This window comes from Trachypithecus francoisi, unplaced genomic scaffold (genome assembly GCF_009764315.1).
Source record: "Trachypithecus francoisi isolate TF-2019V2 unplaced genomic scaffold, Tfra_2.0 Lachesis_group1, whole genome shotgun sequence".
Taxonomy (NCBI): Eukaryota; Metazoa; Chordata; class Mammalia; order Primates; family Cercopithecidae; genus Trachypithecus; species Trachypithecus francoisi.
The window spans coordinates 76,680,225-76,706,922 of record NW_022681454.1 but is presented as its reverse complement, the minus strand read 5'-3'; the positions used below and the strand labels follow the sequence as shown (position 1 = coordinate 76,706,922).

General features: G+C 38.5%; 1 protein-coding gene across 2 annotated transcripts in view; it reads left to right on the top strand.

Annotated features, from left to right (window-relative positions):
• The window catches only part of SRP72 (signal recognition particle 72), a 42,890-nt gene extending 18,715 nt beyond the window's left edge, over window positions 1-24,175 (top strand). Inside the window, exons 9-19 of one of the 2 annotated variants that reach the window (XM_033214590.1) lie at window positions 4,274-4,405; window positions 5,867-5,995; window positions 7,467-7,539; window positions 9,408-9,472; window positions 10,838-10,933; window positions 11,781-11,884; window positions 12,016-12,093; window positions 12,881-13,018; window positions 16,954-16,991; window positions 22,229-22,388; window positions 23,426-24,175. In XM_033214590.1, the coding sequence (XP_033070481.1) occupies window positions 4,274-4,405; window positions 5,867-5,995; window positions 7,467-7,539; window positions 9,408-9,472; window positions 10,838-10,933; window positions 11,781-11,884; window positions 12,016-12,093; window positions 12,881-13,018; window positions 16,954-16,991; window positions 22,229-22,388; window positions 23,426-23,603 (1,191 nt within the window). In that variant the 3' untranslated portion in view covers window positions 23,604-24,175. Of the gene's footprint in view, window positions 1-4,273; window positions 4,406-5,866; window positions 5,996-7,466; window positions 7,540-9,407; window positions 9,473-10,837; window positions 10,934-11,780; window positions 11,885-12,015; window positions 12,094-12,880; window positions 13,019-15,389; window positions 15,667-16,953; window positions 16,992-22,228; window positions 22,389-23,425 lie in introns of those variants that run through there. The other variant, XM_033214591.1, reaches the window with a different exon arrangement.
• Window positions 24,176-26,698: the final 2,523 nt, after the last annotated feature.

Genomic DNA, 26,698 nt, shown 5'->3' with positions numbered 1-26,698 from the left:
AATACCGAGTTTATTGAGCATTTTTAGCATGAAGGGCTGTTGAATTTTGTCAAAAGCCTTTTCTGCATCTATTGAGATAATCATGTGGTTCTTGTCTTTGGTTCTGTTTATATGCTGGATTACGTTTATTGATTTGCGAATGTTGAACCAGCCTTGCATCCCAGGGATGAAGCCCACTTGATCATGGTGGATAAGCTTTTTGATGTGCTGCTGAATCCGGTTTGCCAGTATTTTATTAAGGATTTTTGCATCGATGTTCATCAGGGATATTGGTCTAAAATTCTCTTTTTTTGTTGTGTCTCTGCCATGCTTTGGTATCTGGATGATGTTGGCCTCATCAAATGAGTTAGGGAGGATTCCCTCTTTTTCTATTGATTGGAATAGTTTCAGAAGGAATGGTACCAGCTCCTCCTTGTACCTCTGGTAGAATTCAGCTGTGAATCCATCTGGTCCTGGACTTTTTTTGGTGGGTAGGCTATTAATTATTGCCTCAATTTCAGAGCCTGCTATTGGTCTATTCAGGGATTCAACTTCTTCCTGGTTTAGTCTTGGAAGAGTGTAAGTGTCCAGGAAATTATCCATTTCTTCTAGATTTTCTAGTTGATTTCCATAGAGGTGTTTATAGTATTCTCTGATGGTAGTTTGTATTTCTTTGGGGTCGGTGGTGATATCCCCTTTATCATTTTTTATTGTGTCTATTTGATTCTTCTCTCTTCTTTATTAGTCTTGCTAGCGGTCTGTCAATTTTGTTGATCTTTTCAAAAAACCAACTCCTGGATTCATTGATTTTTTTGGAGGGTTTTTTGTGTCTCTATCTCCTTCAGCTCTGCTCTGATCTTTATTTCTTGCCTTCTGCTAGCTTTTGAATGTGTTTGCTCTTGCTCTCTAGTTCTTTTAATTGTGATGTTAGAGTGTCAATTTTAGATCTTTCCTGCTTTCTCTTGTGGGCATTTAGTGCTATAAATTTCCCTCTACACACTGCTTTAAATGTGTCCCAGAGATTCTGGTATGTTGTATCTTTGTTCTCATTGGTTTCAAAGAACATCTTTATTTCTGCCTTCATTTCGTTATGTACCCAGTAGTCATTGAGGAGCAGGTTGTTCAGTTTCCATGTAGTTGAGCGGTTTTGATTGAGTTTCTTAGTCCTGAATTCTAGTTTGATTGCACTGTGGTCTGAGAGACGGTTTGTTATAATTTCTGTTCTTTTACATTTGCTGAGGAGTGCTTTACTTCCAATTATGTGGTCAATTTTGGAATAAGTGCGATGTGGTGCTGAGAAGAATGTATATTCTGTTGATTTGGGGTGGAGAGTTCTATAGATGTCTATTAGGTCCGCTTGGTGCAGAGATGAATTCAATTCCTGGATATCCTTGTTAACTTTCTGTCTCGTTGATCTGTCTAATGTTGACAGTGGAGTGTTGACGTCTCCCATTATTATCGTATGGGAGTCTAAGTCTCTTTGTAAGTCTCTAAGGACTTGCTTTATGAATCTGGGTGCTCCTGTATTGGGTGCATATATATTTAGGAGAGTTAGCTCTTCTGTTGAATTGATCCCTTTACCATTATGGAATGGCCTTCTTTGTCTCTTTTGATCTTTGATGGTTTAAAGTCTGTTTTATCAGAGACTAGGATTGCAACCCCTGCTTTTTTTGTTCTCCATTTGCTTGGTAGATCTTCCTCCATCCCTGTATTTTGAGCCTATGTATGTCTCTGCATGTGAGATGGGTCTCCTGAATACAGCAGACTGATGGGTCTTGACTCTTTATCCAGTTTGCCAGTCTGTGTCTTTTAATTGGAGCATTTAGTCCATTAACATTTAAGGTTAATATTGTTATGTGTGAACTTGATCCTGCCATTATGATATTAACTGGTTATTTTGCTCGTTAGTTGATGCAGTTTCTTCCTAGCCTCGATGGTCTTTACATTTTGGCATGTTTTTGCAATGGCTGGTACCGGTTGTTCCTTTCCATGTTTAGGGCTTCCTTCAGGGTCTCTTGTAAGGCAGGCCTGGTGGTGACAAAATCTCTAAGCATTTGCTGATCTGTAAAGGATTTTATTTCTCCTTCACTGATGAAACTTAGTTTGGCTGGATATGAAATTCTGGGTTGAAAATTATTTTCTTTAAGAATGTTGAATATTGGCCCCCACTCTCTTCTGGCTTGTAGAGTTTCTGCCGAGAGATCTGCTGTTAGTGTGATGGGCTTCCCTTTGTGGGTAACCCGACCTTTCTCTCTGGCTGCCCTTAAGATTTTTTCCTTCATTTCAACTTTGGTGAATCTGGCAATTATGTGTCTTGGAGTTGCTCTTCTGGAGGAGTATCATTGTGGCATTCTCTGTATTTCCTGAATTTGAATGTTGGCCTGCCCTACTAGGTTGGGGAAGTTCTCCTGGATGATATCCTGAAGAGTGTTTTCCAACTTGGTTCCATTTTCCCCCTCACTTTCAGGCACCCCAATCAGACGTAGATTTGGTCTTTTTACATAATCCCATACTTCTTGCAGGCTTCGTTCATTTCTTTTTCTTCTTTTTTCTTTTGGTTTCTCTTCTCGCTTCATTTCATTCATTTGATCCTCAATCGCTGATACTCTTTCTTCCAGTTGATCGAGTCGGTTACTGAGGCTTGTGCATTTGTCACGTATTTCTCGTGTCATGGTTTTCATCTCTGTCAGTTCGTTTATGACCTTCTCTGCATTACTTAGTCTAGCTGTCAATTCTTCCACTCTTTTTTCAAGATTTTTAGTTTCTTTGCGCTGGGTACGTAATTCCTCCTTTAGCTCTGAGAACTTTGATGGACTGAAGCCTTCTTCTCTCATCTCGTCAAAATCATTCTCTGACCAGCTTTGATCCGTTGCTGGCGATGGGCTGCGCTCCTTTGCAGGGGGAGATGCGCTCTTATTGTTTGAATTTCCAGCTTTTCTGCCCTGCTTTTTCCCCATCTTTGTGGTTTTATCTGCCTCTGGTCTTTGATGATGGTGACGTACTGATGGGGTATTGGTATAGGTGTCCTTCCTGTTTGATAGTTTTCCTTCTAACAGTCAGGACCCTCAGCTGTAGGTCTGTTGGAGATTGCTTGAGGTCCACTCCAGACCCTGTTTGCCTGGGTATCAGCAGCAGAGGTTGCAGAAGATAGAATATTGCTGAATAGCGAGTGTACCTGTCTGATTCTTACTTTGGAAGCTTCCTCTCAGGGGTGTACTCCACCCTGTGTGGTGTGGGGTGTCAGACTGCCCCTAGTGGGGGATGTCTCCCAGTTAGGCTACTCAGGGGTCAGGGACCCACTTGAGCAGGCAGGCTGTCTGTTCTCAGATCTCAGCCTCTGTGTTGGGAGATCCACTGCTCTCTTCAAAGCTGTCAGACAGAGTCCTTTGCGTCTGCAGAGGTTCCTGCTGCTTTTGTTGTTGTTGTTGTTTAGCTGTGCCCTGTCCCCAGAGGTGGAGTCTACAGCGACAGGCAGGTTTCCTTGAGCTGCTGTGAGTGCCACCCAGTTCGAGCTTCCCAGTGGCTTTGTTTACCTACTTAAGCCTCAGCAATGGCGGGCGCCCCTCCCCCAGCCTCGCTGCTGCCTTGTGGTTAGATCGCAGACTGCTGCGTTAGCAATGAGGGAGGCTCCGTGGGCGTGGGACCCTCCCGGCCAGGTGTGGGATATAGTCTCCTGGTGTGCCTGTTTGCTTAAAGCGCAGTATTGGGGTGGGAGTTACCTGATTTTCCAGGTGTTGTGTGTCTCAGTTCCCCTGGCTAGGAAAAGGGATTCCCTTCCCCCTTGCCCTTCCCAGGTGAGGCAGTGCCTCGCCCTGCTTCAGCTCTCGCTGGTTGGGCTGCAGCAGCTGACCACCACCGATTGTCCAGCACTCCCTAGTGAGATGACCCCAGTACCTCAGTTGAAAATGCAGAAATCACCAGTCTTCTGTGTCGCTCACGCTGGGAGTTGGAGACTGGAGCTGTTCCTATTCGGCCATCTTGCTTCGCCCCCTTCCTCCATTTCTTTAAAGCAGTGCACTTGTTAAACCTTTTTATACCTAGGAAGCCTCCTTTGAGAAGGCTCTAAAAGGAGTGGACGTGGATTCTGGGATAACTGTATACGAGTAGATTTGAATTGCAGAGATTTTGTTTGCTTCTGTGAACCAAGATAACTTTATATGCATCTTATTAGCTTAGGCACCCCAGTCAGGTAGATAGATTCAAGCTGTCCTGCTGTATTTATATAAAGTTAATAAAAAAGGAATAAGTTGAAATCTGAGATTCTGTTAATGGTGGATAAACTTTTCTTTGTTAGGACCAAAATGTCTTTGACTCCAAGAAGAAAGTGAAATTAACCAATGCGGAAGGAGTAGAGTTTAAACTTTCCAAGAAACAACTACAAGCTATAGAATTTAACAAAGCTCTACTTGCTATGTACACAAACCAGGTGGGTAATTACCTTTGGTGTCATAGCTAAACCTTTTGTAATATGGTGTATGAGGAGTAATAGGGATATTAGTCTAATCTGCTTTTAGTTTTTGTTTGTATTTTGTCATCGACTCATAAATATATATTTTTCCTTCCTCAAAATATTATATATATTATTGAGCGGGCACAATGGCTCACGCCTGTAATCCTAGCACTTTGGGAGGCTGAAGTGGGCGGATTACTTGAGCTCAAGAGTTCAAGACCAGCCTAAGCAACATAGCGAAACCCTGTCTCTACATGGTGGTGCATGCCTGTAGTCCCAGCTACTCTGGAGACTGAGGCACAAGAATTGTTTGCAGTGAGCTGAGATTGTGCCATTTCACTCCAGCCTGGGTGACAGAGAGAGACTGTCTCTAATAAAAAGAAAGAATGTTATATGGCATAGATTTTATTTATTAAACAAGTAATTTGCCCAATTTCTTATAAGGGTGTAGAGTTGACATCTTTTAAGGGAAAGAGAACAGTATTCACACCTTTAAATGAGATAACTTTCTCATTACCTTATTTCTAATCTGAATTAAGATAAAATCATCAAAGATGCTGGCCATGATTATAGATTTAAGACCCATCTTTCATTTTTGCTGTGTATAATCACATCAACTTATAAATGTTAAGGAGGTCAAGTCTAACTCCAGTATGCATTCTACTTCTAATTTTATACTCTTTTAGAGCAGAAGTTTTAGTGGGAGAGAGAGGCGGTAATTTTTTTTTTTTTTTTTTGCTTTTTTTTGTGCGTGTGTGGAGACTGAGTTTCGCTCTGTTGCCCAGGCCGGAGGGTAGTGGCACGATCTCGGCTCATGGCAAGCTCTGCCTCCAGGGTGCACGCCATTCTCCTGCCTCAGCCTCCCTAGTAGCTGGGACTACAGGTGCCCATGACCACGTCCAGCTAATTTTTTTGTATTTTTAGTAGAGACGGGGTTTCACCATGTTAGCCAGGATGGTCTTGGTATCCTGACCTCGTGATCTGCCTGCCTCAGCCTCCCAAAGTCCTGGGATTACAGGTGTGAGCCACCGTGCCCGGCCGAGAGGCAGTAATGTTTCTGTTATTTAGAACTGAGTCAAGTTATTCTTAATAATTTAACAAAAAATACGTATGCATTTTGTTTTTGAAGCAAATGCTTATACTTGATGTGTTTGACTTTTTTAAACAGTTCTAGAATTTAGGCATCCAAGTGAATGTTTAGAATTTCTCCTTTACTAAAGGCTTTTAGAGTTCATAGATTAAATTCAATAAATGGAAATCATTTTCTGACAAGAAAAAATTGAGAATAGATACTGTAAACTGATTCTCTTATCCTAGGCAGTTCTTTGGTTAATATTTATTTCAACTGATTTTCCCATGTTTCTTTTCTTTCTGGTCATTTAGTGTTTAATTTCATTAACCAGTTTATTTTTGTTGTGGGGGTTGGGTATCTTCTAGGCTGAACAATGCCGCAAAATATCTGCCAGTTTACAGTCCCAAAGTCCTGAGCATCTCTTGCCTGTGTTAATCCAAGCTGCCCAGCTCTGCCGTGAAAAGCAGCACACAAAAGCAATAGAGCTGCTTCAGGTAAAATAATTACTTGAATGAGTTGTCAGGCATTTGCAGCCTTGTTTCTTTTTCATTGTGTTGTAATAACCTACAAGCATGTAAATTTAATGGGAAAACTAATCAGAAATGTACCACTACACAAATTTCAGTGCCATTTTAGTCAACTCTTGGGTTACAGCTTTGTTTTATATAAATTTCTATAATGTAAGTATTTGTTATAAATGCTAAAGAATGCTGTTTTGTTTGGAGATCTGTTTAACCTGAGTTAGGGGATTGTTTGAGGCAATAACCTGAGTTAGAGGATTGTTTAGGCATGTATAATTCTAGAACATGCTTAACCTCTTTTGCAATAATCTGATCTCCACTGAGTTCCACTCCAGAACCTCAATTATGGAGATACTGACTTTGTTTTTATCAACCCACACCAGCTATTATATTGCATATTTAAATTTCTTGAATATAAACTACATTGGAAAGTTGGACAGGTACAATTAGGATCATCCCGACAGACACAGTTGCCTAACAGGGACACTCAGTGAAGAGATACTGCCCCTTCCCTCCCCCCAGCAAAAAAAAAAAAAAAATCTATTTGGTAATCTTTATTACAGTTGACCCTTTGTATCATTGAGTTTTGCATCCAAGAATTCAACCAGCCATGGATTAAAAACTTTGTGGGGGTCGCCCGGCGTAGTGGCTCACATCTGTAATCCCAGCACTTTGGGAGGCCCAATCAGGCGATCATCTGAGGTCAGGAGTTCAAGACCAGCCTCGCCAACATGGTGAAACCCCATCTCTACTAAAAATACAAAAAATTAGCTGAACATGGTGGCACATTCCTGTAATCCCAGCTACTTGGCAGGCTGAGGCAGGAGAATCACTCGAACCTGGCAGGCTGAGGTTGCAGTGAGCCAAGATCACACCACTACACTCCAACCTGGGTGACAGAGCAAGATTCCACCTCAGAAAAATAAAGCACATTTTGGGGTTGGAAATGTATGATTGCCTCTGTACTCAACATATACAAACTTTAAAAATCATTATTCCCTAGATAATATAACAACTATATACATAGCATTTACATTATATTAGGTATTATAAGTAATCTAGCAATGATTTAAAATGTATAGGAGTACGTGTGTAGGTTATACGCAAATACTGTACTTTTATATAAGGGACTTGAGCATCCTTGGGTTTTGGAATGCGGGATGGTTCTGCAAGCAATACCCCGTGGCCAAGGGATGATGGATTTCTCTGTTAGTGACTTACAGAAAACTTGACATTATTACACTTACTTTTAGAGCATACCTTTAAGAAAAAAAGTGGGTGTTGAATAAAAATTTTCCCAAGTTAAGATTTTGACCGGCAGCCAGAAGTTTAATATTTTAAAACAACTTAAAATCTTATGTAGCTGAGTTAAATAACTGTAATGTATACAATTAGATGTGTAAATTAAATGTGATTTTTTTTTCCCCAAACTAAAAAAATTTAGGAATTTTCAGATCAGCATCCAGAAAATGCGGCTGAAATTAAGCTGACCATGGCACAGTTGAAAATTTCTCAAGGTATTATGGTTTTCATCATGGTTAAAATATTTGAATGAAAACATGGTTGAAATGATTCTACAGTTGTGAACTATGTGATTTTAAGTTTTTTGTGTAATGGTAAAGCATAATAATTACTGTTTCAAACATGCAGCTAGATTGTATGATCTTCAACAGATTTAGTAGTGAGGTAATTGCCACTTTTCACAGATTATTCCTAAATTATTAGAATGATTCTCAATCTGTGCCTTGAAAGTTCTGAAGCAGGCCGGGCGCGGTGGCTCAAGCCTGTAATCCCAGCACTTTGGGAGGCCGAGACGGGCGGATCACGAGGTCAGGAGATCGAGACCATCCTGGCTAACATGGTGAAACCCCGTCTCTACTAAAAATACAAAAAAAAAACTAGCCGGGCGAGGTGGCGGGTGCCTGTAGTCCCAGCTACTCCGGAGGCTGAGGCAGGAGAATGGCGTAAAACCCGGGAGGCGGAGCTTGCAGTGAGCTGAGATCCAGCCACTGCACTCCAGCCCGGGGGGAAGAGCAAGACTCCGTCTCAAAAAAAAAAAAAAGAAAGTTCTGAAGCAAAGAATTCCTCTGTTCCAAAAGACCGTACATACTACTCAAATTGCCTGAGTATGTCATATGCAGAAATGCTTATGTCTGTCACTTGGTAATATTTGTATGACTACTTTGCATCATAGTTTTCAGAATTTCTTAGCTTGGCCCTTCATTCTTACTTCGTTTTACATTTTGCCACCTATGTCTTTGGGCTTGGGGAAAGGTAATAGAATTTAACAAGAACTGATGTGTTTGAATCTTAAAACTGCCAATGTTTTTGTCTGTGGTTTTGATCTAACTTTGAATATCTAGAGCTGTGTTGCCCAGTTTGGTAGTCACTAGCCACATGTAGCTATTTTAAGTTTTAATTAGTTAAATTAAATTTAAAATTCAGTTCTTTGATTATGCTAGCTACATCTTAGAAAAGTTTAGTAGCTGTGTGCAACTAGTGGCTACAATATTGGACAGCACAGATATAGGACATTTATATCATCACAAAAAGTTCTGTCAAACAGCTGTGGTATAGAGTGTGGATTTTCGATGGGGGTGACAGTTCGTCACAAAAATCTTAAATATTACAATGGCTGAAATGAAAATTTTATGAGTTGAAGGAGAGGAGTTGGCAGTTAGAGAAAAAATGTTTAAAATGTCCTTAGTAGGGCAATAATGAAAACAAGGTTGAGACACACTGCAGATCTCCCTCTTATCCAATTCTCACATTTCTTTACTTTCCTTATCTCTTTTTCCTTATTCTCAGCCCTGTCTTCTCTTCTTTGCCCTTTCCTTGATCTTTCTTCTTCCTGTGTTTAGTTTATTTTTTCAAGGATGATTTATTATCTTGAAATTCCTGACAGTCTGTCATGGTTTTTTGTTTGTATTTAAAGACTAGGAATTTTGAGTTACTGAGGTTTGCAATGAGTACAAAATCAGAATTTAACACCATAGGAAATTTTCCATTACACTCATATCTACAGTAACATATTTCAAGGCCTTTAGGGAAGGACCCCACCTTCAAGTTATAGCCCGAAAAAGAAGAAATAGAACTCAACAGACTGGGAGTTGAGAGACTTCTTTTCTGGTAGCAGCTCTGCCATTAACTTTCTTTGTGAACTTAAGCAAGGTATATTATTTCTTTAGAGCTCAGTTTCCTTATCTCTAAATGAATAGAGTTCACCATCCCCAAGACCTCAAAACTTGCATGTTTAGAGATGTTACAAAATATGACTTATGGTTGCTTTCCTAAGGAAAAGTAGTGGGAGGAAGTAAAATTTCTTGTATTTTTTTTCATAATATGTGTTCTTCTATGTAATGCTGATTTTGTTTATTCTCCTAAGGTAATATTTCTAAAGCATGTCTAATATTAAGAAGCATAGAGGAGTTAAAGCATAAACCAGGCATGGTGAGTTTAAAACATTACAAAATTGAAAAGTAGTTGAATTGATAATTTATTTATATGTCTAATGTTATTCACTTTATTTATATGTGTAATATGTGTTCACTTTAAGGTAGGAGTAGTAATTATAATAGTAATGATTGTGTGGTATAAATTTAATTTCATTCTCTGCTCTGGTATTGGTTTCTTATTCAGTCAAATGTGCCAGGCACTATTTAGGCCTTACAGTATCACTGAAAGCCAACCTCAAATAATCTCAGATCTGTATAGGGAATTTCTTAGCCTAAACCATTTTCATCAGTGTGATTTCTTTAAATTAGAACAATTTCGTAATAGTGGCCAACAAATTTAGTTTTTAGTTTTCTGTTTATTCAAATATTGCAGGTTTCAATCATTAATACAGCTGTGAAAGCGTCTTTTCCATAGTATAATTCTGTAGTGCATCTTTTGGACAGGGGCTGTTTTATTCATGTTTGCATTCTCTAACATGGCCTCTGTGCAGTTGGCACTCAGTAAATGTAATAATATGGTAGTGCTTTCCCTTGAAGATTCATATTTTAAGGATTGTGCTATAATTACTTTACCTTAAAGTCAAATATAGCATACGACTGAAAATAAAATGTTTCTAATATTTAATATATGGCCTTCTTTTACCTTTCAAGGAATGTATCCATTTCATTTAAGTTGCTGACTTTATTGGCATAAAAGTTCTTCATTCTATTTCTTTATTATCCTTTTAGTATCTATAGAACCTCTCTCATTCCTGATACTGGTTATTCGTGTCTTTTTTTCTTTTTCCCTCTGATTAGCCTGACCAGAGGTTTGTCAGTTTTACTGATTGTTCTTAAAGATCCAGCTGTTTGTTTCCTTTCTATCCTCATCTCGTACTGCTCATCATCCCCCTCCCCCTCCACTCCAGCTGCGTAGGCCTCCTTCCTGTCCCTAAGCGACACTAGGCACTCTTTTTGCTGGCTTGAAGCAGCTCATGCCACGTGGGATTCATCATGAGAGTTCAGCCACTCTATGTATGCCTCACTGATCATACACTTAAATGTCCAGCAGTGTCTTATTGTATGAACATTTCTAAGGGCTTATTCTCAACTTCTGTACTTACCAAACCATTCGTGAACTGGCACTGCTTTAAAGGAAAGGTTTATTTTACAGATAACTACCTTCATATTTGGAAAACACGGTTGTTCATGGTATTTCTAGAAGTAAAGTTACTATGTTCTCTAAAGAGAGTAGCTTTCATGATAAATCAGGTACTAACAGAGAGCCTTTATTCGCTATTTCTTCAGTGTTTTTTATTTTCAAAAATGGTATTCTGGGAGTGAAGGGAGGATTCACTAATTTATACCTTTGGCTGTGTAGGTGTCTGCATTAGTTACCATGTACAGCCATGAAGAAGATATTGATAGTGCCATTGAGGTCTTCGCACTAGCTATCCAGTGGTATCAAAACCATCAGGTAAACAAATGGAGTAAAATGTTATGAGGGCATGTTTTTACATAAAAATAAAGAGGTAGTAGTGAAAAAATTCAGGCAAACTGAAGTATTACACGTCACTATTTTAAAAGTGAAATACTATTTAGATTATCAAATTCATTTTTTTCAGTATACCAGATCCAAATTAAATTATTAGAAATAAACAATGGCTGCAAAATAGAAAAATAGCTCATTTATATTTATTCAAGCTCCTTGCTGTATGTGTACATGTATTTGTTTATGTAATCTCAAGAAATAATAATAGTACATGATTGCATATTTAAGAGATTATCTTTAATAGCTAGAGAACCCACGGGTGGTAGCAATTACTACAACAGTAATACATGGAATAGTTGTTTATCATGTCTCTAGTAGGAATATCATTATTTCCAGTATGGGTCTCTGCATGAGCAGTATCCAACTTAAAATTATACATAACGCTGTGCAGGTGATATTTTATACTCTTAGTACTGTTAGCAGTGGAAGGGTATCAGTGCTCTGGGAAAGTATTATATTAAATTAATGTTTGAGAACTATGGTGACATATCTTTAAGATTTGACTATTATAGGGGAATGTTTCCAGTTGTAGACACCGAATAGATATAGGTTGTTTTCCAAATTTATCCGTTGGTGATTGTACAGTTAATAATTTGTCCACCTGCTTTCCTCTACATGTGTGGTTGATTTTGTTGTTTCAGGCATTCAGTGAGACTTAAGATGAGGGATCTAATGCATCGGTGTATTTCTTAAAGGCCTAATGGATATAACTGCATTTACTTGCTAGATATTTAGCTTGAAACTTTTTTTTTTCGTTTTATTGAAACTGTAGCCCAAATCTCCTGCTCATTTGTCCTTGATAAGAGAAGCTGCAAACTTCAAACTCAAATATGGGCGGAAGAAGGAGGCAATTAGTGACCTACAACAGCTATGGAAGTAAGCTCTGAAACATGGAGTTGTAGAAATAGCACATTTATTGCTGCTACTTGATATGAGAGAGTTACTTGTTTATATTACTTTCTCCAGTTTCATAAACAGTTCAGTAATTTTCTTATTTCTTCTTTTAGACAAAATCCAAAAGATATTCACACCCTGGCACAGCTTATTTCTGCTTACTCACTTGTAGATCCAGAGAAAGCCAAAGCGTATCCTTTTGATTGTTGTTTCTTACAGCTCCTCAGTAGCACAATACATCTCTTCTAATATCTGTGTTTTGACTGGAGCTTTTTCCATTGTAAATTGCAACTAACAAATCCTCCTTTTAACTAGTAAGACCAAAAAATGACAATTTATTGATCAGTGTGATTGAAAAATGTGGCGATAGATCCAACTTAGGGTTCAGTTTCATCCAGAAGCAAAAATGAAGTCAAAAGGGTATAGCGTCTTTTCCTCCAGATTCAAGTTCAGCAGCAAGGAAAAGAAAAAGCGTATTTTATGTGGGTAGTTTTGCATGATTCTGAAATCTTATTTTCGGATTCAACTACTTAGGTCACTTGCTTATCTCAAATAGTTACTTGATAAGCAAATTTGATGCCCTTATTGAGCTTGGATCATATGTGCTACTCTCATCAGAGTGTGTTCCCAAAACTGAGGTGGGTTGGTGGATGCTAAGCAGTCTCAAGTCGTAAACTTGATAGTTGTTTTGGAATGGAGTTTGTGTGAAGCCACCACCTTGCTCCACATCATTGAGTTAAGGAATAGAGGATTAGATTATGACTCCTCATGTTCTCCTTTCAGAATACTGTGTGTACTATATAATTGATACGACTTGTAATTGTTATTGTATAGAAGATTTAGGAACATTTTTGCTGTTGTTGAAGGTCATCAAGAAAAGACCGTCCTTGTGTCAATAGATATATTAGCAAACATATATATCTATATAAATGTGTGTGTTTGTGTATATTGTGTTCCTGAACTCCTGTTCTATCACAGTCTTAGTAAACACTTGCCATCCTCAGATAGTATGTCTCTAAAAGTAGATGTTGAGGCTCTTGAAAATTCTCCTGGTGCTACGTACATTCGGAAGAAGGGTGGAAAAGTTACTGGAGATAGTCAACCAAAGGAACAAGGGTAATATTTTTCGCTGTAACATTCTCTAATGCTGATTTTAAATTAGACAAAGAATAAAAAATATATTATAGAAATTTCGTGTGAATAAAGTTCTGGTTCTCTTTGTTTCTTTTCCATTTCTTTCACTGTACCCAGCTCTTTGTCCTTATTTCCTTCCCTTTTCCCTCAGCGCAAAATTAACCTCTGGTATTAATTTAATCTATTATTCCAGAAGTTTTTCTTTGTGTTTACACACACAGGTGGTTTATGAATATTTTCTTCAGATTAGTTTGTTTTTTGTTATTTAGTTTCTTATTTGTTTATTTGTTTGTTGAGACAGAGTCTTGCTCTGTCTCTCAGGCTGGAGTACAGTGGCACAATTTTGGCTCACTGCAGCCTCCGCCTCCCAGGTTCAAGCAATTCTGCCTCAGCCTCCTGAGTAGCTGGTACTACAGGCTAATTTTTGTATATTTGGTAGAGACAGGGTTTTACCCTGTTGGCCAGGTTGGTCTTGAACTCCTGACCTCAAGTGATCCACCCACCTCGGCCTCCCAAAGTGCTGAGCACCATGGCCAGTTATTTTTTATAGAAGGAAAATTGTACTGTACTTAGTGTTTTCCAACTTGCTTTTATTTAATGAATTTTAGAGATCTTTCCACATACTAAAATGTGGACATATTTCATCCTTTTTAAACACTCCATAGGCTGAATGTGCCTTCCTTTACCTATAAGTTATTGTTGTACATTTCGTACATCATTTAGTATATGATTTATTTTGCTGATTTGATGAAAAGGTTAGTCGGCTTCATTTACTTACAAGAAGTCAGAGATTTTGACTCGTTTGTTCCATTGTCATCTTAAAAATATAGTTAGCAGAGACCTACAGTAAAATGTTTTATTACTTTTGACTCAGAACAAATAGAGCATGGAAAAGATAAAACATTTCCTTAGCTTTGTGGCTTTCATAAGTTTTTACTACTTTCTCCTTTTTTGAATGCCTTTTGAAATCTGAATTTTTCCCTAACTTAAAAAAAACTCAGCAACAGTGACTGATTTCTTCCTAACAAACTCTGCATTTCATAAAAAGCATTGTCGTTCTCATAATAACTTCCAAAACTTTTAATAAGGAATTGGAGTCTCAAAGAGGTTACATTGTTCCAAATTCCATTTCATCTTACAATTATAAATTCAGTTGGAGTTCTTAAATGGATTTTCAATTAAGTATGTTTACTATTTTTTTTTTCTTCACCAAACAGGGTTGGGTAACAACTAAGAACACACAGTTCCTTCTTTAGCCTGGCATAGTGGCATTTGACTCTAGTTCCAGTTACTGGGAGGCTGAGGTGGGATGATCGCCTGAGCCCAGGAGTTTGAGGCTCCAGTGAGCAGTGATTGCGTCACTGCACCCCAGCCTGAGTGACAGAGAAAGACCCCCATCTTTAAAAGTTTCTTTTAAAATAATCTTTCTTTTTTGTTTGTTTGTTTGTTTGTTTGTTTTCTTTTTGAGACAGAGTCTTGCCCAGGCTGGAGTGCAATGGTGCGATCTCAGCTCACTGCAACCTCTGCCTCCTGGGTTCAAGCGATTCTCCTGCCTCAGCCTCCTGGGTAGCTGGGACTACAGGTACCTGCCACCATGCCTGGCTAATTTTTGTATTTTTAGTAGAGACAGGGTTTCACCATGTCGGTCAGGCTGGTCTTGAACTCCTGGCCTCAGGTGATCCACCCGCCTCAGCCTCCCAAAGTGCTGGGATTACAGGCGTGAGCCACCGCACCTGACTTCTTTCTCTTTTTTCTTAGACAATCATTAAGATATACATTGAATTTTAAGCTTTTAAGTTTAAGAACAGTATTTTCATTAGGCATTATTAATGCTCTTTATCTTACTAAAAGTTAGTATTTTGTTATACTAACTTTTGGATGCAAAGATTTAGTTTCTTTTAACAATACACTATGTGATAGGTTTACGCTAGGTGTTGACCAGAAAATAAATCATGGTACTTGCTCTCAAAAGAACTTGAGCCCTGACGTGGTGGCTCATGCCGGTAATCCCAGCACTTTGGGAGGCCAAGGCAGGTGGATTACTTGAGGTCAGGAGTTCGAAACCAGCCTGGACAACATGGTGAAACCCCATCTCTACTAAAAATACAAAAATTAGCCAGGCGTAGTGACACATGCCTGTACTCCCAGCTACTTGGGAGGCTGAGGCAGGAGAATCACTTGAACCCAGGAGGTGGAGGTTGCAGTGAGCCAAGATCACACCACTGCACTCAGCTTGGGTGACAGAGTGAGACTCCGTCTTAAAAAAAAAAAAAAAAAGGAACATGAGTCTAGCAGAAGGAAATATATTTAAACAATAATTGCAATAAAGATTGCACCTGTTGTGATTGTACAGGGCATAGAGGAGTACACCGGAGGGAATAGTCACTTCTTCCTGAGGACAGTGGGAAGTTAGGAAAGGCTTCATGGAGAAGATGATTGTGTTGACTCTGAGGAAGATGAGGACGAGGTAGGCAAAGGGTGAGCTAAGGCAGAGAAATAAGAAAGAGCAAAGAACCGCTGGGAAATTTTAGTATGGCTGTGGAGTATAATTTGTAGAGAGACAATTTAGAATACTATTGCACACTCTGGGTAAGAGATGAAACACTCAAGTAAGGTAACAGTATGTTGCATTTCTTATTTGGGGTATCCTGAGAGAACTTTCACAATTGAATGACTTATAGAATGAATTGTTGCTGTCTCATCTTTAGTTCACTGTTTCATATTTCTTGAGTTATATCACATAAGAATATATAGAAAGATGTATTTTTATGTTTTTCTCTGTTCACTAGAGCTTTCAGAATGCTTTATTTTGAGATAGGAGTCTTGCTCCGTCACCCAGGCTGGAGTGCAGTGGTGCAATCTCGCTCACTACAACCTCTGCCTCCTTGGTTCAAGAGATTCTCCTGCCTCAGCCTCCCGAGTAGCTGAGATTACAGGCACGCACTGCCACATCCAGCTAATTTTTGTATTTTTAGTAGAGACGGGGTTTCACTATTTTGGCCAGGCTGGTCAGGAACTCCTGACGTCAGGTGATACCTGCCTTGGCCTCCCAAACTTCTGGGATTACAGATGTGAGCCACTGTTCCCAGCCACTTTCAGAATGCTTGACAATTATTATTATTATTTTTTTTTTTATTATACTTTTAAGTTCTAGGGTACATGTGCACAACATGCAGGTTTGTTACATATGTATACATGAGCCATGTTGGGTGCTGTACCCATTAACTCGTCATTTACATTAGGTATATCTCCTAATGCTATCCTTCCCCCCGCCCTTGACAGTTATTTTGAAATGTTAATTTGTATGCCCTTTTTAGTGCCTTTTTTGGTCAGTGTACTTAATACATATTTTACTTACATTAAAAAATTAATAAACTCACAGGTTTTAAAATATGAAAGATAAAAAAGTATACGAGTAAGTTAAAAGTCTTCCATCTGTGTCTACCCACCTCCCTCCCAGGGCCATAACCAATGTAACTTGTTTTGCATCTCCTTCCAGAGATAATTCTTTGCATGTATCTGACCTACACGTGTTCTTCTGGCAAAAAATTTATTCTCTAAAGTCGTGCCAAACATAGAGTAACTTACCAAGGGATTGTAGATATTCATGCTTGTGCAGATTACTTTTTACATAGACTTAATGTGTGCCACTGAAAAAAATTTTTCAATGTAAACAGAATCTGTTTTCGAATTGTCACCTCTGTTTTCTAAAGTACCTTCCAAAAATTATAGTATCTGAAGCTTAATGGACTCTAACCTGAATCAAATCTTAACTAGTTTGTTAGCTTTGGTGAGCTGATACCAAGTCTTAAACCGTGTTTATGATAAGTGCCCAACTAACTCTTACAGAGCACTTACTTAATGCTTTATAAATATTTTATCACAAAGATGGTAATGATTTTTTTTTCTCTTTGTAGACAGGGAGATTTGAAAAAGAAGAAAAAGAAAAAGAAGGGTAAGGCATTAAAAAATCTTTATAAATTTTCTACAAGATAAATGTTTGATTTTAGCCCCATATAGAAATATTTGGACATAAATATACTGCCCTCTCTTATATCTTTGAAAACTTTTTATCTTGACTATAGCTAACATGTAATTTTATTCTGTTACTTTAAAGATTGCAATTCACTAGTTTGCCTAAATTCAAATTGTTGCTCCCTCTTTTACTCTGTGACTGTGGACAGGCTATTTAATATACCTGCCAGAGTTTTTCATATGTGGAATGGAATATGATAGTATATATCTTGTAGTATTAAATCAGATACTACATGTAAAGTTCTTAAGAGTGGTGCCTGGCACAAAAGTAAGCCCTTACACATTATGATGTTTCTGCTACACATAACTACAAAATTCCATCAAACTAGCTTAAGAAAATTTACTTTTTATAAAGTTGGCAGTCTAAAGGAATGTTAGCATCAAGGTTGGTTGACTCAGTATTTCTCTCTCTTTGTTCTGCTGTCCACAAAACAGAATTCCATTAGAGTCATACAATGTATACTGGAAACAGTCAGGGCCACATACTTGTCATTTATATTCATCACAACAAAGAAGCCCTCTCCAGATTTGGCAGGTATTTCTCATTAATCTGATTTGGCCAAGTAGGTCAGTGTCCAGCCTTGAATTATTAACCAGGAAAATAACGTGCATTGATTGGCTTGGGGTGTGGCTTTAATCTCTGGAAAAATTGGGTGACATTACCGTGCTTTGTTTTACCTCATTAGATGTTATCCTTGGAGCCACCCAAGTTCCTGAGGTTTTAAGGAATCTATGATATAAATCAGGTTATTTCTTGATTTTGCTCTCTGCCATCTTAGGATACGGGTTTCCCAAGACTTAGCTAAGTTTATTATTACTCCTCCATCTCTTTTCCAGCTACCAAAATTTTATTGACAATATCTTTTCTTCTGTTCTTCCTTTAATGTGTTTTATTACCATTTTAGTGGAGTTCGAGGAAGGTACACAAGCTAATGTTTGTATCCATTTCACTGTCTTTAACTGGAAGTCTTATTGGTTCTTTTGTCACAGTACTTGAAAATTAGCAAACATTTAATATTTGTGTATTAGTAATACTGCAAGGAAACAGCTGATAGCTGTAGGTGATAATAACCTAAAATTTTACTTTCTTTTCTATTTTTGTATTTTCCAGATGAATATTTTTTAAAATTTACAAGTGACATATGCTTATTCTAGAAACAAAGGTAGTTGATACTTATCATTATAGAATGGCATAAAGAGTGTAAAATTCCTTGCCCAGAATTCATGCTTGCAGCTGGGCATGGGCGGCTCACGCCTGTAATCCCAGCACTTTGGAAGGCCAAGGCAGGTGGATCATTTGAGGTCAGGAGTTCGAGACCAGCCTGGCCAACATGGTGAAACCCCATCTCTACTAAAAATACAAACATCAGCTGAGCATTACTCATGTGTGCCTGTAATCCCAGCTACTCAGGAGGCAGAGGTAGGAGAAGCGCCTGAACCTGGGAGGCTGAGGTTGCAGTGAGTCGAGATCACGCCACTGCACTCCAGCCTGGCAACAGAGTGAGAGCCTGTCCCCCCCTCCCAAAAAAAACATGCTCCCAGAGACAATTACTTAACATTTTTGTGTGTGTATATGTATATATATATAAAATCAAACATACATCATTAGGTACTGAAAGTTGAACATAATTTGTTTTAATCTTTACTTTAGACTGAATTGCGAAGAACATTTTTCCAGATTAATAGATGCACTTCACTTTATTTATTTATTTATTTTGAGACGGCTTCTCACTCTGTCGCCCAGGCTGGAGTGCAGTGGCACGATCTCAGCTCACTGCAAGCTCCACCTCCCAGGTTCACACCATTCTCCTGCGTCAGCCTCCCGAGTAGCTGGGACTTCAGGTGCCTGCCACCACGCCCAGCTAATTTTTTGTATTTTTAGTAGAGACGAGGTTTCACCGTGTTAGCCAGGATGGTCTCGATCTCCTGACCTCGTGATCTGCCCGCCTTGGCCTCCCAGAGTGCTGGGATTACAGGCGTGAGCCACTGCGCCTGGCCTGCACTTTACTTTTTGACCCAATTGAATAGGTTGCTATACTGTGGGCATATTATAATGTAATCATCTTCATTGATAGACATTTATTTTGCTGTCTTAAAGAATATCAGCCCACCCATACCTTGCCCTATCCATCTTTTAAAAAAAAAAAAGAAAGAAAAAGAGCATCACAGAGAATACTCTGTTCTTAACTTTGTATCTCTTGGGTTTCTGCACAATAAATTTCTAGAAGTCTATAGATTTCTAATGGTGCTGTCAGATTAAATTGCTCTCCACAAAGGCTATACCAGTATACACTTCTCCTAATATAGTGTTGGTGAGTGCTTCTCACCATTTCACCAACACTAGGTATTACTGCTTTTAATATTTACGAGTCTGATAGAGTTTTTTACTTTTCTCATTTTTAATTAGTGAGGGTGAACATCTGTTCAGAAGATGAATTACTTTCCTTTCTCCTGACCTACCTTAATTATAACTGAGTCCATTTTTCTTTGAGTGATTTACATATTGATCAGCAAGAATTCTTTTATATTAAGGATTTTTTTCCACTCTTCTATTATATAGTTTGTATTTAAAATTTTTTCTTAGAAATATATTTTTTACTCAATGAAGATTTTAAAATTTTTATATAGGTGTATCTGTGAAGTCTTTTTCTTTATGGCCTCTGAATTTTTTTGTCATGCTGAGAAATAAGGCCTTTTCCCCCTTCGATAAAATTCAACACCCCTTCATGCTAAAAACTCTCAAACTAGGTATTGATGGAATGTATCTCAAAATAATAAGAACTATTTATGACAAGCCCACAGCCAATATCATACTGAATGAGCAAAAGCTGGAAGCATTCCCTTGAAAACCGGCACAAGACAAGGATGCCCTCTCTCCCACCACTCCTATTCAACATAATATTGGAAGTTCTGGCCAGGGCCTCAGGCAAGAGAAGGAAAGAAAGGATATTCAAATAAAAAGGAAGTAAAATTGTCTCTGTTTGCAGATGACATGATTGTTTATTTAGAAAACCCCATCGTCTCAGCTGAAAATCTCCGTAAGCTGATAAGCAACTTCAGCAAAGTCTCAGGACACAAAATCAATGTGCAGAAATCACAAGCATTCCTGTACACGAATAATAGACAAGCAGAGAGCCAAATCATGAGTGAACTCCCATTCACTATTGCTACAAAAGAATACAATTCTTAGGAATACAACTAACAAGGGATGTGAAGGACCTCTTCAAGGAGAACTACAAACCACTGCTTAAGGAAATAAGAGGGGACACAGACAAATGGAAGAATATTGCATGCTTATGGATAGGAAGAATCAATATCGTGAAAATGGCCATACTGCCCAAAGTAATTTATAGATTCAATGCTATCCCCATCAAGCTGCCTTTGACTTTCTTCACAGAATTAGAAAAAACTACTTTAAATTTCATATGGAACCAAAAAAGAACCTGTATGGCCAAGAGAGTCCTAAGCAAAGAGAACAAAGCTGGAGGCATCATGCTACTTGACTTCAAACTATTACTATAAGGCTACAGTAACCAAAACAGCATGACACTGGTACCAAAACAGAGATGTAGACAAATGGAACAGAACAGAGGCCTCAGAAATAATGCCACCTATCTACAACCATCTGATCTTTGACAAACCTGACAAAAGCAATGGGGAAAGGATTCTAGCCATATGCAGAAAACAAACTGGACCCCTTCCTTACACCTTTTACAAAAATTAACTCAAGATGGATTAAAGACTTAAACCTAAGACCTAAAACCATAAGAGCCCTAGAAGAAAACCTAGGCAATACCATTCAGGACATAGGCACGGGCAAGGACTTCATGACTAAAACAGCAAAAGCAATGGCAACAAAAGCCAAAATTGACAAATGGGATCTAATTAAACTAAAGAGCTTCTGCACAGCAAAAGAAGCTATCATCAGAGTGAACAGGCAACCTACAGAATGGGAGAAAATGTTTGCAATCTACTCATCTGACAAAAGGCTAATACCCGGAACCTACAAAGAACTCAAACAAATTTACAAGAATAAAACAACCCCATCAAAAAGTGGGTGAAGGATATGAACAGACACTTATCAAAATAAGACATTCATGTGGCCAAGAAACATGAAGAAAAGCTCATCAAAAGAACTCAAACAAATTTACAAGAATAAAACAACCCCATCAAAAAGTGGGTGAAGGATATGAACAGACACTTATCAAAATAAGACATTCATGTGGCCAAGAAACATGAAGAAAAGCTCATCATCACTGGTGATTAGAGAAATGCAAATCAAAACCACAACGAAATACCATCTCACGTCAGTTAGAATGGCAGTCATTAAAAAGTGAGGAAACAACAGATGCTGGAGAGAATGTGGAGAAATAGGAACACTTTTACACTGTTGGTGGGAGTGTAAATTAGTTTAGCCACTGTGGAAGGCAGTGTGGCAATTCCTCAAGGACCTAGAACCAGAAATACCGTTTAACCGAGCAATCCCATTACTGGGTATATACCCAAAGGATTATAAATCATTCTGCTCTAAAGACACATGCACACTTATGTTTATTGCAACACTATTCACATTAGCAAGGACTTGGAACCAACCCACATGCCGATCAATGATAGAGTGGGTAAAGAAAATGTGGCACACATACACCATGGAATACTATGCAGCCATAAAAAACGATGAGTTCATATCCATTGCAGGGACATGGATGAAGCTGGAAACCATCATTCTCAGCAAACTAACACAGGAACAGAAAACCAAACACTGCATGTTCTCACTCAAGTGGGAGTTGAACAATGAGAACACGTGGACACAGGGAGGGGAATATCACATACCGGGCCTGTGGCGGGGTGGGGGTAGGAGGCTAGGGGAGGGATAGCATTAGGAGAAATACCTAATGTAGATGAGGGGTTGATGGGTGCAGCAAACCACCATGGCACATGTATACGTATGTAACAAACCTGCACATTCTGCACATGTATCCCAGTATAATAATAACAAAAAAAGTAAGGCCATTTTGCCTGCTAGATTATACAAATTAAACTTTCTCAAATAAATTCATTTCCATTTTAATGTTATTTATTCCCAGGCTTAGAGACGTTGTTTAAATCAAACTATCTTGAAAATATTATGATACATCTCTCTTTATAATTATTGTGCAGGAAAATTGCCTAAGAATTATGACCCAAAAGTTACCCCAGATCCAGAAAGATGGCTGCCAATGCGAGAACGTTCTTACTACCGGGGAAGAAAGAAGGGTAAAAAGAAGGATCAGATTGGAAAAGGGACCCAGGGAGCAACTGCAGGAGCTTCATCTGAGCTGTAAGTTATCGCTCCACAATTGAGGACACTTAGAACATACATTGTTTCTGAGATTGACTCAAGGCTACTAGTGAGAATTTAATATATGTTAAGTGTGAGAAATGTAGTGATGTATCTTTGATAAATGTTTATACTATACTTATGTACATGAAAGAAAATATATTGCCTTTTTAGACTAGTTTTTCCTTTAGTTTTTACAATACAGTCAAATAGTTTTAAGTATTTACAATATAATCAAATATATATTGTGAAATATATATAGTAAAAACTATTTGTATTATAAAAACTAAAGAAAAGTCTCAAAAGGCAACTAAATACACTGAGTCAACTAAATAAATGCCTAGATAAACAGATGTAAATAAATAATATGACTAGAAAGAAGTGTTAGAAATGTTAATACGTTCTGCATAGTCGATGATAGATTATTTTAAAAATATTTTTCTGGCCGGGCACGGTGGCTCACGCCTGTAATCCCAGCACTTTGGGAGGCCAAGGCAGGCAAATCACCTGAGGTTGCAAGTTCGAGACCAGCCTGGCCAACATGGTGAAACCCTGTCTCTATTAAAAATACAAAATTAGCCAGGTGTGGTAGTGCGCACATGTAATCCCAGCTACTCAGGAGGCTGAGGCAGGAGAATCGCATGAACCCAGAAGGATCACGTGAACCCAGGAGGCAGAGGTTGCAGTGAGCTGAGATGACGCCACTCCTCTCCAGCCTGGGCACCACTGCACTCCAGCCTGAGGGACAGAGCAAGACTCTTGTCTCAAAAAAATAAAATTTTTTATTTTCTACGCTGTCTAAAAATTGGCATGTGTACCATGTTTTACTTTTCTTCAATAAAAACAGTAAAAATGTTATTCAAAAGAAAAGTCAATAGGGAGTTAGGGAGCTTACCTTAAAAGAAGTAGAAAATGTGTTAAGTGTGATAAGTAAAATGGGTTAAGTGTGATAAGTAAAACCCATATACATACATTTTTATACTCTCCCTTTGTTGAATATATGAGTGACCAAAAATGATCTGATCTAATGATTTCAGGGATGCCAGTAAAACTGTGAGCAGCCCACCCACCTCCCCAAGACCTGGCAGTGCTGCAACAGTATCTGCCTCTACAAGTAACATCATACCCCCAAGACACCAGAAACCTGCAGGGGCTCCAGCAACAAAAAAGAAACAGCAACAGAAAAAGAAGAAAGGTGGAAAAGGTGGCTGGTGATGAGAATATTCTTGTTGCAGGCTGTTTTTATACTAGTCTCAGTGACACTAGGAATATAATAAAGGTAACACAGCAAGAAGCACAGAACTGCTCCCTCTTCATCTCCATATTTTCGTAATTTCTTGTGTTTCAAATAGGGAAACATCTTCCTCAAAGTCTGCCTAGTGAGATATGGCCTACTGGTTGCCTTATAGCTTTGTACAGATTATGAGGACTGAAAATAATTGGGCATTTACCCATCTTGGTATCTGTTGTATCCTTTGTGTGTGCTGATTCAGTCTTTTTTCAGTTTCACATACCTTATCTAAGGTTTCCCAGGATTTAAACAGAAACTATTTCTACAATTTCAGCTGGAGTCTGAAGATACTTGTTTCTGTTCAAGTCCCACTTTAAATTATGTCTTAGGAGGCCTTAGGAGACTGAAAGTGGAATCTTCTGAGCATTCCTAAATATCTGCTTAGAAATATCATGTGATAAAGAGGGACCTTCTTAATACACTGATGTTCTTCACTTAATTAAATGGATGGCCACAAGAAAAATAAAGTAAATGTCTTAAATAATTTAACCATAAATTTTCTGTCATGTGATACTGGAATATGGGATTATTTTCATATTTTTATATATATATGACTCCTTTGTGCCCCATGTCATTTTCAGATTATGTAACATGCTGATACAGCACCATGAAAGAACTCAAGGAAAATATATCAATGTAAGAAGTTGACTCTTAGACCTAGTGTTCTGAGGTCAGATGGGTTTGGACTATCTCAATCACAAAGATTAATGACTTATCAAGAACATGAACATTGGTTTCCTGCATAGAGAGGAAATCAGTATCCGAGTTCGCATACCAGGCAGTATTAAAATCTGACAGATCTGTTTGGCCCATTGATAGATACTCAAATGGTGTCTCCTTCTGGTTATGGATTTTGACCATTGATTACCTTTCTCAATGTAATGAAATATTTTACAGTCAATTTGTGGTGTAAATGTTGCTCTTGTCTTTCCTTGCTTACAGACTACTTTCACATTGAACAGCTGTGAGACAGACACATTGAGATGCCTGCCCTTGTTAGTATTCATTTTATGCTGCCCAACATATCATTTAATTTAGACTTAGAAGTATTTCCTTGTGATTACATTACTCTGTCCTTGTTAATAAAGTGCTGCTGTGTTTCACTCTGAACGTAACTACCAAAACTTCTTCAAAGAGTTTTTTATAAAAGACTTTCCTCCTTTACAAGAAAGAAATGGGGTGCTGCTTTCTGTTCAGTAAAAGCAGAATCTGCAGTGGCATCTAAACAAAGAGATCCTTTTTAAATACAAATGATGTATTGTGGCATAATACTTTTTTGAGCCCTACAGAGAACAGTCTTTTGGTAATAGTGACGGATATTTATTACTTCTGAATATATACCCCATTATAGGAATAACTGTTACTTATTTAGGATTCCATCACTGAAAATGTTAACCCAAGGCACAGCAGTGAAATTTACAGTTCTCAATTTAGTTGTCATTATTGATAGCATTAGTCATTGCTAAGCAACTGAAACTTCTGTTCAAATAAAGTTTTAATTGTCAAATGAAGTATAAATACATGAACTTTCTAGAAATATTTCCTCTTTTGGATAGGTCTTTAACCAGTACATATATATACTTTGTCAAATATATGGATGTGTATGTGTACATTTATAAAAACCAGTATGGATACATCCATTCACTGTGGTACATTTTAAAATAAAATATTTTAGCAGTGAATATGGATTAAGGTGTTTTGGGTGTTGGCATTTTATGGAGGACTTCCTGGTTAGTATAACCAAGAATTTTAAGCTGAGTATCAAAATTGTGTATACTGTCCCTCTTAGCAAACCCACAAAACTGATCTAATGGGATTGAGAGATTCGGTAAGTTTCAGTGTAAACTTACTGAAAATTCATCTTGGTATGTGTATAAACAGAAGTAAACCTTTGAAAAAGTGATTAAGCATAGCAATTCTAATGCTATTGGGAACAGCCAACCTTAAAAATCATTGCATCACTCAAACCTTCTGGAGCCTGCCATTTATTATTCCTTACAAATCTATTTGAAACAGATACAATGAAGGAAAATAAGTTTATTACATTAAAAAATAATTGTGGCTGGGCACAGTGGCTCGCACCTGTAATCCCAGCACTTTGGGAGGCCGAGGCAGGCAGATCACCTGAGGTCGGAAGTTCGAGACCAACCTGACACCAACATGAAGAAACCCCGTCTCTACTAAAAATACAAAATTAGCCGGGCATGGTGGCTCATGGCTATAATCACAGCTACTCGGGAGGCTGAGGCAGGAGACTCGCTTGAACTTGGGAGGCAGAGGTTGCAGTGAGCCGAGATCGTGCCATTGCACTCCAGCCTGGGCAACAAGAGTGAAACTCTGTCTCAAAAAATAATAATTGTGCTGGACAGGTGCGGTGGCTCACGCCTGTAATCCCAGCACTTTGGGAGGCCGAGGTGGGCAGATTACCTGAAGTCAGGAGTTCGAGACCAGCCTGGCCAACATGGTGAAACCCCATCTCTACTAAATACAAAAATTAGCTGGGCGTGATGGCACACGCATGTAATCCTAGCTCCTCGGGAGGCTGAGGCAGGAGAATTGCTTGAGCCTGGGAGGTGGAAGTTGGCAGTGAGCCGAGATGCACTGCACTCCAGCCTGGCGGACAGAGTGAGACTGTCTCAAAAAATAAATAATTGTGCTAAACTGTGAAATACACTAAAGAGTTTAGCAAGATAAAAGGAACCCTCCAGATATTTCTTAGTCAGTTTGAGAAACAATACCACCTTTGAAAACCTCCTCGTGTGCCTTATTTACCATTTATTAGATAATTAGGAGTGACTAGACCATTAGGTTTTGGTTTTAATACTGAGCATTACTAGCAGCTGTGATTCTGGCAGGCTATCTCCGAATAATTTTTTAAAAAGTGAAATACAGGCCGGGCACGCTGACTCATGCCTGTAATCCCAGCACTTTGGGAGGCCGAGGCGGGTGGATCGCTTGAGGTCAGGAGTTCGAAACCAGTCTGGCCAACGTGGTGAAACCCCGTCTGGACTAAAAATAC